We start from the raw sequence: 13,939 nt of genomic DNA, 5'->3' as shown, positions 1-13,939 counted from the left end.
GGTAAATTTAAATATATTTTGAAACCCTTTCCAATATGAGATCACAAAATAAAAAGCTTATAAAAATTCTAAAACTTTTCAAATGTATGCAACTGCCCTAATATTATCTAATATTATATATACAAAGCTTTTAAACTTAAACGTATATGTGTATATGTGTGTGTGTTTATGATCATTTTATGTTATTTGTTGTTATTCTGTTTTTCATGCTTCCAAAAAAAAAGTAAGACAGTTTTGATTGATTTCTTTGTTTAAGACTTTAAGGCCCTGTTTCACAGATCGGGCCATATTGATTTTAAAGTTATTTTTAAGTTATTATAAACATGCCTTGTCTGTGAAACCGGGGGTAAGTCTTTTTAATATAAAAATCAAAAAGCCTTTATTTTACTTGACACTGTGTTAACTTATTCCATACCATGTGCATGTCCAATAAGCATCTTCCGTGAATACACCTATATGAGCCAAAACAAATGAAAACAAATGCTTTGAACTTTTAATTTTCTACATCAACTGATTGAAAATTCATACCTGGTGGATTCACAGTCCTTCATATTCAACTTGTGATGGGAGAAACAAAGCTTTTCCAAATCAATAGCACCATAAAAATCAAGACAGAGGCAGTCCACACCTCGTCCCAAAGCTGCCACCCATAATGACATCTTAACCTGCTGATCAGAACACATGAAGAGATTTCAGACACATACCACATGGAAAATGACAACAGCAGTCAGATAATCAGAAATAAGAGTGTCTTATTGGAGTGTCAACTGTTGTAACACATTTTGTCTAAATGTTGTATTTTTAAACGGATTTCATTTGATTTATGTACTGAAAACAGAATAGTAATACAAAAAAGAATCCTTTATTTTTATTATTTTTTTCCCCAGAAGTTGTGTCTAATATGATTTTACGACTATATGCCTTTAACACACCAGTTATAAGTATACTGGTTCACCAACCGCAGACACTAATGTCCTCCAGGATCACATGAAGTCAAAACAAGTCATTTCTGTTGTGCAAGCCTTGCATAGAAGCGCACTGTACACCGAAGTCACATCGCCCTCTAGCGCCATCACAGTGTAACAACAGCGCCGTCCAGCGCTTGATAGGACGACACTATAATAATACAAAAATATGGCAAAGGTCACCAAATTATCCTAAAACATGAACAACTTTCGACAGTATCTGTAGCACACATGAGCGCTCAGTATAAACTATATAGGCACAATCAAAATGCTCTTTAAGTTAGATTTGAGATTGCAGTTCTGAACCCTGCACAGTTTCAAGTCTCCCCTAGTAATATTTTGAATGTATATTTTTCATCTGGTTTGACATCTTTAGGTCAAACAGAGTTTAATGGATTACATAGATAAATAGTCTATGTTTGTAAAGTAATATGTGTTACTGTAAAAAAAAAAAAAAAAAACTTGATAAGGTCACTTTATATAGAGTGGCCCTAAATAATATTTGGATGCTTAAGCTGCATTCAAACATGTATGAATGTCTTTGCACTGTGTAACAAAACATAGATGTATAGGGCATTTATTTTAAGGAAATATAGCATATACACTGTTGTATTCAACACATTTTACATAATGAAATGTGTAGGTTTCAGAATATGAATTAATATACATTCATCAAAATGAACACTTTCTGATTGTCAGAAATATGGACGTTAATATCATGAACTACACCATGAATATTCTGTTTGGTCAATGGTGAACTTGAACTGAATTTTAAAGTTTTCATTTCACTTTTTCATGCTACTAGGTTTAATATTTTGTCTATTACAGTGAAATTCAGATATTTTTAAGCTTGACATTTTAAAATACCCAAATAATTTTTGTGGCTACATTGAATATGTGGCTTGTTTTTTTTCCCTTTTTTATAACTGGCAGTGCAAATATATATATATATATATATATATAATTTAAAAGCAAGATCTTTATATTTTCATATCAGTATTAAAAGTATTAATGTTTCAAGATAACAACTTCTAAATTTACTGATGAACTGTAACAAGCCTCTGGAGTCAATGTTTCAAAGTATCGTCGAAATGAGGAAAAACTATTTCACACTTTAGGTGTTTATGTTATTAGTTATACACGATATGTTCTTTAACCTACACGTGAGCTATCTTTTATTCATAAGAGAACACAAGTCGGTTTCCATGGATAGCGTTTATTAAATATTAAAGCATGTGGTGTCGAATTGACACCCGTACCACAAGCCCTTTATCCGAAGATCAGACAAGACATTTACTGCCAGGCCAATGCACTTTACCTGGGCACACTCTAATTCAAGGTAAACAGAAGTTGTATAATGTAGGTGTTTTGACTGTTGTATGGAGCGTCGCAGATCCGCTGTGCGCCGACGACACGCGGAACCTGACGAGCTGCTCATGTACACTAGCGCAACCAACGAGAAGCTTTTCACCGGAAAACGCTTGAACATCTTCAGTAAGAACTGAACTATTCGAGGCGTGAGAGATAAAGTGAGCGCGGGACAGGTGCTGTTTAACAACCTGACCAAAATATATGGGGTAAGTTTTATTTGGAGTATTAGATTTAATATTGATGTGTAATACAGCTGTGAAAATATTTTTCTTTAGGCCTATAATAGAAAGAAGGGAACATGGCTAGTTTTTAATAGCTGGAAAAAGGTACTTAATCAGCCTTATTAATGACCGACTAATTACTGTAAGAAACAGGCTATGTTTACCGAATAACATAAAAATCACAAGAAATATGAAATAATAAGAAGCTTAAAAATAAAGATACTATACTATACTATACTATACGTTACTATAACAGCTAAGCACAATAATATAGGCAGGTTTATACAGAATATTTTCCCTTTTGATTTGAGGGTGTTTTCATGAGATGCACCCAACATATTTGCCATATTAGAATTATTAAATTACCATGTAAAAGTTTTACAACCAGTAAAAAGTTTGGACATACCACACATTCTTTATTAATACTTTTTACAAATACAAATACTTGACATGTTAAAACTCTACTGCTAGAGTACGTATTTTTTCACTTCAACCTTTTGGCATAGTGTTTTCAGTGTAATGTTACTGTAATTAACCTGTACATTACTTACTCTTGAAGAAAAAAAATCTAATTCTATAGCTTATTCTATATTTTAATAATAGTTTAAATAAGATTTGTAAACTATTTCATCATGAATCTTTAATGTGTGTCTAATAACTTAATAAATAGTGTGTTTTTTAAAGGATTCCCTTATTATGAACCGGCCTAAAAGACCATGAGATGTTGTCTGAAAACAGCCCTGGATGTCCTGCAGCAGAGGATGCTGGGTCACACAATAGGACGTCACCCTGGGATATGCAACAGGCTTGAGTGTGAGAAAGTAGTTATCAGCGGCAATTGTTTTTTGTTTTTAAGTGCTTCTCAATATTTGTAAATATTGTAGTTCTGTAAATATATTTTATATATTTGAAAAAAAATTAACCGAAGGTATCTGTAAAGTCAAATGGTTGCTAGGTACGTTCGCTTTGCCTGAGTTTGATGTGCCTTTTCTTTATTTTGACCTTTTATTTGTTTGTGATGAAATTATTGTGATTTTTTTTTAAAGAAAATAAGATGTTTTAATCAAGTTTTATACACTGTAAAAAAGCCAACTAACAAAAACTCCTCCAAATAAACATAAAACAGTAAATTGAACTAAGACATTTTGATTGATAGTGTTCATGCATGATACTAAGTTGATTAAACAAATTTGTTCCTTAAATGTTAAAAACGTGCAATGTTATGTTGATCTTACGAAAAAGTTTTAGTTTTCATTAAATCTCGCGATTCTCGTTAGCACGTGCGCAGTTTGAACAGTGAACACATGCGCAGTATGAGACTTAGGCTACTTTGCAGGGTTTTCTTTTACGGTCTATGGTTTTCACCATAATATAATTATAATTATATTATTAGAGTACTGAGTGCACTCTTCTGTCGAGCCATACAACTAGGCTGGCTTAGCTTTTGATTAGCAACATACGTAATTCATGATATTTCAATAACAGCAAGATATGGATGATGATGGCAGGTAGCCATGAATTTTAAATTTAGGGTTTTACAAACATTATTGGTGCACCCAACCACACAACAACTCTTTGGCATGTTGTAAGGTTAGTCCACTTCCTCGACCCAAGGAAGGGTCTTCTGTCACATTACGCTGTTCAGGAAGAACACGAGACGCGGGAAGGAATGTTTAGCAGTCTTTAATCGAGGAGAGACTGTGAATCATCACAACAAGAGCTTGAGCACAAATCCTGACACTTCGAGTAAATATGAGGATGTACACAGGCAGTGTTGGGAAGGTTACTTTGGAAATGTAATAGGTTACAGATTACAAGTTACCCTGTTTAAAATGTAATAGTAGTGTAACTTTTTCAATTACTTTATTACTTTTGAGTACTTTTTGATTACTTTTCTAAATTTGTGAAAATTAAATAATAATAAATAAAAGCATATACATCAACTCAAATACAGTTATCTAATAAGCATGTGTCGTATTCTGTGTAATAAACTCCTGAAACATTGGTGTTTTTTTTTTAAAATGCTGTCTCTTTGTATATGATATGATGATAGTTTTCTCAAAATAAGTAAAATGCACATGAAGTGACACAGAACAGTTCTAGAAATTATGTTTATGTGCTCATGTACTCCTATATTGAGATGGCAGAGGTTGAAAACACTGCGAGCTTCAGTAGGCCTATGTGTAGTAAATGAAACCATGTCTTTGCCATTAATTTACAGGAGGGGCGGACTGGGAAAAAAATTCAGACTGGAAAATTCAAACTCATACAAACAAATTCATGGACAAAACTATTTTTTGTATGGACCTGAGATAAAAAAATGTTTACATCTTTAATTTGGGGACATGCAAAATAATTAAAAGTTCTCTCCTGAACTGCACCTTCACTTCCATTTTTCTCTTCAGTCTCTTTATTTTGCCCTGTTATCCATCTCTCTTGTGACTTTGATTGAACTGATTGAACAAAACTATACTTTACAATATACTACTCTACAATACTACAATATCTTTATAGAAAAATCCTAATACTGTACACGAGTCATGTTCTTCCCTTACAAAAATTGACCATGCTTTTTTTAGCCTATATACAATAACCTTGTTTTGTTTTGTTTTTTTGCAAATGGATTTGTATTTATTTTTAAATAACTCAATTTGTAAAATCATTTTACATTTTTGGTTACCACAGTTAAACAATAGTAACTATTTTCTCTTTTTATAGTAATATATTAAAACGTTAATTTTCGTAAGGGTTGTGTTGTTGTCTGTCGTAGCTCCCCCTAAACCTATAAAAAAAAATCTGATTGTTTTTCAGCTAAATTACTACTGTAACATTACTACAGATAATAACGATGTCCTTTATATAGTATTTTGAGTGATGACTGATGAGCAACGTGCTGCTGCTTTATTAAATAAATAAAAAAACAAAGACAAAAAAAGCATCTTTACAGATGAAACTGACCTGAAACCCTGAACAGTATAGTTCTGCTTCTCTGCTCCAGCTGTGCGCTTCCACAGTCCACTCTCTCCCTCTCCCTCCCTCTCTCTCTCTCTCTCTCTCTCTCGCATTGATTACTCTGAGTCTGATCCAAACCGTTTGGCGGAGTCATGACTAACACTTCATGATTTATTAGAGATTTAATTATCAAATGGCGGATTCGCAAATGATCGCTTTAGTACATTCGGCGTGCAATTATACAATAATGATATTAAAATAGCGGGCAAAATCGGCTGCCAGGCCACCGGGAATTGTCCCGGTTCTCCCGGTGTCCGGTCGGCGCCTGATTTCCACAGACACGCAGAACGTGCAGGAGTCATATATTGCATTTTTGGGGCTTAATATTCACAGACACTAGTCCATGTCATGTTTTGATTCAAGTGTACTGACCTACTTTTGATTTAGTCATCCAAAATGTGGCATGTTCCGTCCGCGTTAGGCATTCCGTTTTTATGATTGGATTCTACAAACTAGACTAGTTTCCGCATCCCGGAAATTATTAGGGCGGTATGTCTCAGAATAGTCAGTGCAATTTGGGAAAGAAATCAATTAAATCTGTATGTGGATGTGTGTAAATATTCAAATGTAATCCCCTTTGTAATCGTTAAAAATTTCATAAGTAACTGTAATTTAATTACTCATTTTTTCTTAGTAACTGTAACTAATTACAGTTACATTAATTTTGTAATTAAATTACGTAACGCCGTTACATGTAACTAGTTACTCCCCAACACTGTACACAGGATAAACATTTCTGCCATGCAAAGTTCGATATGCATAAAATTTAATTTTGGCAGAAAATTGTTAGATATCTAATAAGACGAGTTCCTCTAAAATATTCCTAAAAAATAATGTTCAAAGTTAGCAGGTTTATAGTGTAACAGAACATAAGACTAACAGTGCCAGTTTGTATTAGTGTCATAGTGCAGTGTATATTTTTGGACTAAGTCTTTATCATTTATTAAATTGTTTATTAGGGGCCAAGCACCGAAGGTGCATAGGCACCTATTGTATTTGTTCCCGTTCTTATTATTATTCTTCCTTCTTCCGACTAGGAGTCTATGGCAGCCCATAGAACCAATTGCGGCAAAGTTGTAATGGTTTGACATTCTGATAGAGGACAGTGCCAACATTAAGTATACCAATTTTAGTTTGTCTAAGTCATTCCCTCTAGCACCACCAACTGTCCAAAATGTTACTTATATTTTGTTAATAACTTTTTAACCATAAGGCCAATCAACAAAATTATTTTATCCTCTGATTTCTGAGCTCATGATGATTAGATTGCACCCTATGAAGTCATTTTCCGTCATAGAAATATGGCCGCCATTTAGAATTTTTTTAAAAACTTATTTTTTCAAACTTGTCCTAGACAGTTTGTCCGATTTACATGAAAATTGAACCAGATCATCTTCAGGCAGTGCTGACCAAAAGTTATGGAATTCAAATTGATTCGTCAAAGCGTTTTCGATAAACGCTCGAACAAATTCTACGTAAAAAAGACGTGTTTTTGCTTGCAAAAACAGTCTTAAGGCTGTATCTCTGCAACGAATTATTGTATTCAGACCAAACTTGGTACATGTCATAACAAGCATGACCTGAGGCTACATGTTGCGTTTCAGCACAGCGCCACCTAGCGGCGAATATCTTTTTTGAAATGCTTATAACTTTGGGTGTGGTCGACTTATTTTCATTAGACTCCTGAAACCTTACCGAGTCCTACGATACCAAACATGCTAGGTTTCGCCTTACGGTTTGTGTAGCGTGTTGATTTAGCGCTTAAAAACCATTTGGCTATATCTTTGAAATCGCTTGTCTGATCGAGACGAAACCACCGTCAGAAGTTCAAAAACATAGGTCAATAGCTATATGCCAATGCCCAAATGCGAAAATATTGATAGTAAGGGGTAGTAAAATTCAATCAAAGTCATGTGTCAGTCATTTTTTACGTGTTTTTTTCATATAAATGTCCATAACGCTGAAGTGAATTGAGATATTTTCACCAAAATTGACACACATATGTATGGGCTCACTCTGAGGACACATTAAAAAAATGGTGTGACTGAGCCTCTTGGTGGCGCTATAATAGAACAAAACATGAAATTCCCATTGACTTCAATGCAGTTTTCTGAAATAAAATGCTATACTAAACAAATGCATTGGTGTAATATTATGAAACTCAGAATGTGCCAACAACACCATCCCCTTAAGGTACTCAAAATATTTCGAAACAGAACAAACACAACAAAAGTTATAACAAAATTTCCAAAAAGGCTAATAACTTTTGAATAAATCTGGCTATTGAAATGCCGCTGATATTAATAGATTCCTTGGGTTAAGCCGAGAACATAGATACCAAGTTTTCCTTATTTGGCCAAATTTCCTGTCCCCCATCTTGATTTTCTGTCAAAACCTACTTTTTCGAACTCCTCCTAGACCGTTTGTCCGATTTTCACCAAAATCGAATCATATCATCTTCAGACTAAGCCAACTAAAACATATGGATTTCGTGTCGATTGACGCAACCGTTTTCATTCAGTGCCACTATGAACTTTAAGCCCTGTGTCAAAATGTCTCTAAAGCTATATATCTTCAAAGCTTTGACATACTGACACCAAACTTTGTGCAAGAGTCACCTCACACTGACCATTCCACACTAATTTGGTAACAGCGCCACCTTTTGGTCACACGTGATAAGCCAATAAAACCTATTAATAGTTGTGTTAATTGTTTTCAAGTCATTTTGCGTTAAATAATCTTAAAACGGTTTTCATTACTCATTCCTGCCGTTCGTCTGAAGCTTGCTTCTGTAGTGCTTGGCCCCGTAATTGCTGCTTGCAGCTATATTTAAAGCTGGATCCTTACTCTTGAGAGAGAAAAAGCATTAATATGTCAGTGTATTAATGAGTTAACAGATAACTCTTAACTCTTAATACTGTGGTTCTTCAAACTCCTTCGTGAACTTGTTTTGGTGAGCTAAATTTAATAATTTCTGTTGATTGGGGACAACACTTAGAATAACTTAAAACAATGAAAATACTAATACAGAAAAATTTCTGGAATGTGTTGCAGGAAAAGGTGATTGTGATGTTGAAAGAAGTCTGGTGGAAAGTCGCATCATTAAATGAAATGCATTACATTAACAATATCATTGTGTTTCTTTACAATGACAACATCATCAGAAAATTGCATGCTAATAATAAAAATAATAATAATTTGTTACATTTATATAGCGCTTTTCTGGGTACTCAAAGCACTTTACATGAAAGGAGGTATCTCCTCGTCCATCACCAGTGTGCAGCATCCACCTGGAAGATTCGATGGCAGCCATAGTGCACCAGAACTCCCACCACACAACAGCTTACTGGTGGAGAGGAGACGGAGTGATGAAGCCAATCATTGTATGATGTTGCATTAATAAATTTAGCAAGCACTTTTTGCAAAAGTTGACTTGATTTTACAATCATATTTATAGTGAAGCCAGATTTATTAGAATAAAAGACTGGGAAACAAGCTAAAGCAGAGGTGAAATGCAAAGAAGAAGAAAATCAGTTTCAACATGAGTATCAAGATAGCTGAATTACATTTTCTCATTCAGATTGTACACATTGGTCCAGATACCCTGGCTGAACTCCACCTCCATGCAACAAACATTTCAAGATTAAAAAAGTAATTTTTACAACCTTGCTTTTCTTACTTTTGTCAGTAATTTTCACTATTCTTCAATCTATCATCAGCAAGTTGAACAATCTGTTCAAATGCCTTTAGTATCAGAACATCAATGTCATCCTCGGTGTCAATCTCATCATGGTAGTTCTTCACTGGGAAGATGTTTGTCAATGGCACACCCAATTTGGTACTGCACAACTCCATCTGGACAGAAACAGAATGTTCGGTCAAAAAATTGCACATGGCTATTAGACAAAATCAGATCAACATGGGCAATATGTTCCAGTAAGTGTCAAATGATTTGGATGAACCATATACAGTACCTTCTCCCTGATTTTCTTGCTACTGTAGACCTTCCTTAGATCATTTTTGACGAGTCCACATGCATCATCCACTTGAGTCATGACAACCACTTGAGGAATCCCTACACCAAATGCAGAGAAAATGTAAAGGTTCTATAAGATTAAATTTTTGTTAAGTTTTCCTAAGGAAAATTGAGCAAATTTGTGGCAGTGTTTGTTGAAAAGTATGTACATACTGTATCTACATAACTGACCATACATTCTCTGAGTCTTCATACTGACTCATTAATAAAAATCATAAACTCATAAACATTCAGGGGTCAGTTTTACCCTTTTCACTGATTCTCTGGCGGATGAGCTTCATCTTGTCAATAAGATGATCATCTGTGTATTGGACCGTATGTGTGGGTATGACGTAAACCAGGAAGAAAGACGGGTCGGAGAGGTTGGGGTCACAGTTGAATTGTTGATCCTTATAATTGAGTGGCTGCTCTTCATTGAACTAATTTTGGAAATTCAGTAAAATGTGTTAAACATCAGATATATTACACACATACAAATCTGTTATTCGATCAATTAATATAGGTTTATTACTTTATAGCCATCCTTCATGTGACCAAACACATCATTGATGATGTCTTCTGGTTGTGGCCCTGTAAATGCTCCAGGTACCAAACCCATGACATCCTTGAAGATGAAGGGCAATGTTTTTTTCTCACTTCTGATGGGGAATCCTTTGAGCTGTAAATCAAGTCCATACATATTTGTGAACAGTTTTGAAGAAATCCTCATACAATTAGCCAAAATGTTTACAACGCCCAAGTGTGGGTCAACTGGACATTTCTGGGTCTTTTGTAAAAGACATGCAGCTATAGGTGGAAAGTACCTACTTTTTGAGTGAAAATATGACCACAAGTATCTGAATTAACAAATGCTCTGGAGGAGATGCGTCCCAGAGAGGCGCTATCAACTGAGTTAATAAAGCTTTTCTTTTAGGTATTTCTTCTGTCTTTTAAAATAAAACACAAATATTTTGTTATGTGGCACAATTGAGTCATATTGGCTTTGTCTGGAATAGAATATAACCATAATTTGCTTACTTTAATGAAAATATATAACACTACCTTCCTATAAGAAGTAACAATAAAATTCTGCACTTCTCTTTAGGTCTTTTGACCATATTTGATCTTATTAGTTTAAATGTTTATATATCACAATTGTTACATGCATCGAGTAGAAAAAAAAAATTAAATTAAATTTTTTTTTGCTAACAACTAAATTGGTACATAGTTATGTTTATTTCCTATTAACACATTGGCTGATGTATCACCATCCTGTAGCTCAAGTGGTAGAGCATTGTGTTAGCAACACAAGGTTGTGGGTTCGATTCCCACGGAGTGCATGTTAGGAAAAAAATGTTAGCCTGAATGCATTGTAAGTCCAAAGCGCCTGCTAAATGCATTACTTTAATTTATATCTTAATGATCCACATGAAAACAATTATTTTCCCCCTCAGGCTGTGCACCTGAACAATACATTCTTAATCTGTAAATAACTTGTTTGCTTATTCATAATTCTTATAATAATGAATAATTATTGCACGTTCATTATTGTATTTTCTTCTATATTTTTATCACCATATGGTATTTTTATTTTATTGTGTATTTTCTTTATTATTATTCTGATACAGTATATGTAACTTACCCCCAGTCAAATCTCCTCCATTGTTTATCCAGTTCTTTGGAAAAATATGTAGGTCATATACAGCGGTTAACAACAGTTATATAATAGCATCTTGTCTCTGAGAATATATGCGTGTATAGATATTTAAAAATAAAACGTGCTAGAAAGATCCTCTAACCTGGATTTGATGACGGTTGCACTGGATTGAACATTGGTGGTTATCTTTTTTCTCTTCGATATATTTATATCAGCTCTATCCTGGAACACAGCTGATTTGTCTCAGCTGAAGCTACTAAAATCAGACCCACACCCGAACCGTTATATATATATATATCAGTTTCAATTTTACTTTCATTTTTGCAAGCCTTATGTAATATTGCATGCTTTGAAGTCTCCATTATGAGCTAGTATTGTATTCAGTCCCTGCTGCTCAAAAAAAAACACCCTCACAGCATGACATAAGAAATTCATATAGGTTTGGAGCAACTTGAGATGGTGTTTTTTGGATGTACAGTCCCTTTAAGTTACACTCACGTTTACTGGAATTTAATTAAAATCCTGACTAACATTAATATTAAACATTAACAAAATGTACTAAATGATTTTCTGCTGTTATATACATATATTCATTATGTTACTTACTGTTTCTTTGTAATTTCTCCTTTATTTAAATTTTTATGAATTTGTAAAGTTAAATATTTGCTTTTGTTTTATTGCGCATAAAGGTTGCAACCTAACAAAATGTGAAAAAAATTTGAAGGTCTGAAAACTTTTACCAATATTTACCAATTTACATTTATCCTAAAAAACAAAACAAAAAAACACACTGTAGAATTATGAAGGTGAACCACAAAAGCTGCATTTAGCTCTTAAAGGGATGGTTCACTTTGAAATAAAATTTTGGTATGTTTTAGCTTACCTCAAGGACATCCATGATGTAGGTTTCTTTGTTTCCGCAGTATTTCCCATTTTGATATTTTTAGGTCAAACCGTTCTTGTCTGTGACTCATATAATGGATGGTCACCATCTCAAAGAGCATGCACAGAGGAGTCCAAATGAAACAATTCCCCATCATAAGTACACACTGATGACCTAAGACACGAAACGAGCAGTTTGTGTAAGAAAACGAACAGTATTTATATCGTTTTTACCTCTTGTACACAACCACGTCCAACTGATCTGAGTGCGCGAGTGCTTCCTGATGTAACGTGCGCACGCACTCTGGCTTAGTCTGTGCAAGCACGGAAAGCGCCGGAAGTGATCTCTCGCGCATGAACATCACTCATTGTTTACTGTTTACCACAATATATAATATAATAAATATAATGCAGTAATTGTAATTAATTAATTTGTTTATAATGCACCCTATAATCGTTGTGATTAAAATAAATATACAACACATTACTCACTCTATTGACAGCGTCCCATTGGGTCCCTCTGGCATTGGACGTCGCCTCCAGTTTATACGTGGCAAACTAAACACAACGTGCAAAACGCTGCGTCTCAACAGCGGAGAAAAATCAGGATCTTCAGTCAGGCAGGCGTGTGATGTGATACTGTCAATGTCCTCATCGTCATCTTGTAGTTGTTCCATTCATGACAACATATGCTCTCCACTTCTGTTGGCATCTCACAACACTTGCTACTAAAAAACCACCAATTTTGAAGAGATCTGTCTCTCTGAGGCTTGAAGACGTGCTGCTGCAGCGGATCGCTCCTGAGTACTTGATCTGTGTATTCTGGTTCAAGTAAATCTGGTTGTGAAAAAAATTAAACGTTGTCTATGGATACATTGAAATCGTCTTCCATTGCAATTTCCTGTACATCTAAATATGTTTAGATCTTCACAGTGAAAGGTAACACTTCCGAAATCTCTGTGTAAACCCATAGACAGTAAAAGAAACGGACACAGCGACCCCTTTGGATTCAACGGAGACAATTAGAAGCACGCACTTCCTGGGGGTCGGGCGCACTGCGCAGACTCAAACTGAGCCTGATGACGTAGATGTCACGTGAGCAACCTCTAAGTCTTCTAACCGCTGTGCCAAGATAAATCTGAATCACCACCGAATCTTTCAGAGTAGGCGAGCGTGAACAGGAGCAAATTTTGGTAAATATTCCGATTAATTATCTCCCTTGACTTTATGCCTGCACGTCCCCCCGATTGTCTCATAGACAGTAAAAGAATTGCCTGCGAGCTTCTCCTCCTGTCCATACGGTAATTTCTCTACTGTGCGACAGAGAGTCGCTGGTTATGACGCAATCGTTAGCCTATTTTTTCACAAAAACTGCTTCTACGGGACCATAACGTAAGATACAAGGTGATGGAGCCTTTTATACATTTTCGTGTTTCTTTAGAAATAATTAATGGACAAACTGAGTCTTTAAACGCCTCAGATGTAAAGTTATTCGCTGTCAAAGTGACGCCAAAATGAATGGGAGTCAATGGAATGCTAACAGCAGGTGGGGGTCCGTTAGCCAATGGCGATGCCCAGGGGTGCTGCAAAAAGATATGAAACCCTGCCCCCCTGTGAAAACCATAGACAGTACGTGTAAACAATGAGTGATGTACACGCGCGATAGATTACTTCTGGGGCTTTCTGTGCTTGCACAGACTAAGCCAGAGTGCGTGCACACGTTACATCAGGAAGCACTCGCGCACTCAGATCAGTTGGACGTGGTTGTGTACAAGATGTAAAAACGATATAAATACTGTTCGTTTTCTTACACAAA

At 35.1% G+C, this 13,939-nt stretch overlaps 1 protein-coding gene across 1 annotated transcript; it reads right to left on the bottom strand.

The window, feature by feature from the left end:
• Positions 1-9,246: 9,246 nt before the first annotated feature.
• On the bottom strand, positions 9,247-10,879 carry LOC132110338 (interferon-induced protein 44-like). The gene is made up of 6 exons (XM_059516883.1): positions 10,853-10,879; positions 10,413-10,511; positions 10,117-10,263; positions 9,853-10,024; positions 9,544-9,644; positions 9,247-9,424 (listed from the first exon to the last, which is right to left on the bottom strand). Exons 1-6 carry the CDS (start codon positions 10,877-10,879, stop codon positions 9,254-9,256), a joined length of 717 nt encoding a protein of 238 aa, XP_059372866.1. The 3' UTR covers positions 9,247-9,253.
• Between the last annotated feature and the right edge of the window lie 3,060 nt (positions 10,880-13,939).

The sequence above is a fragment of the Carassius carassius genome, chromosome 30 (genome assembly GCF_963082965.1).
Source record: "Carassius carassius chromosome 30, fCarCar2.1, whole genome shotgun sequence".
In the NCBI taxonomy this organism is placed as follows: domain Eukaryota; kingdom Metazoa; phylum Chordata; class Actinopteri; order Cypriniformes; family Cyprinidae; genus Carassius; species Carassius carassius.
This window is presented reverse-complemented; position numbering and strand designations above follow the sequence as displayed.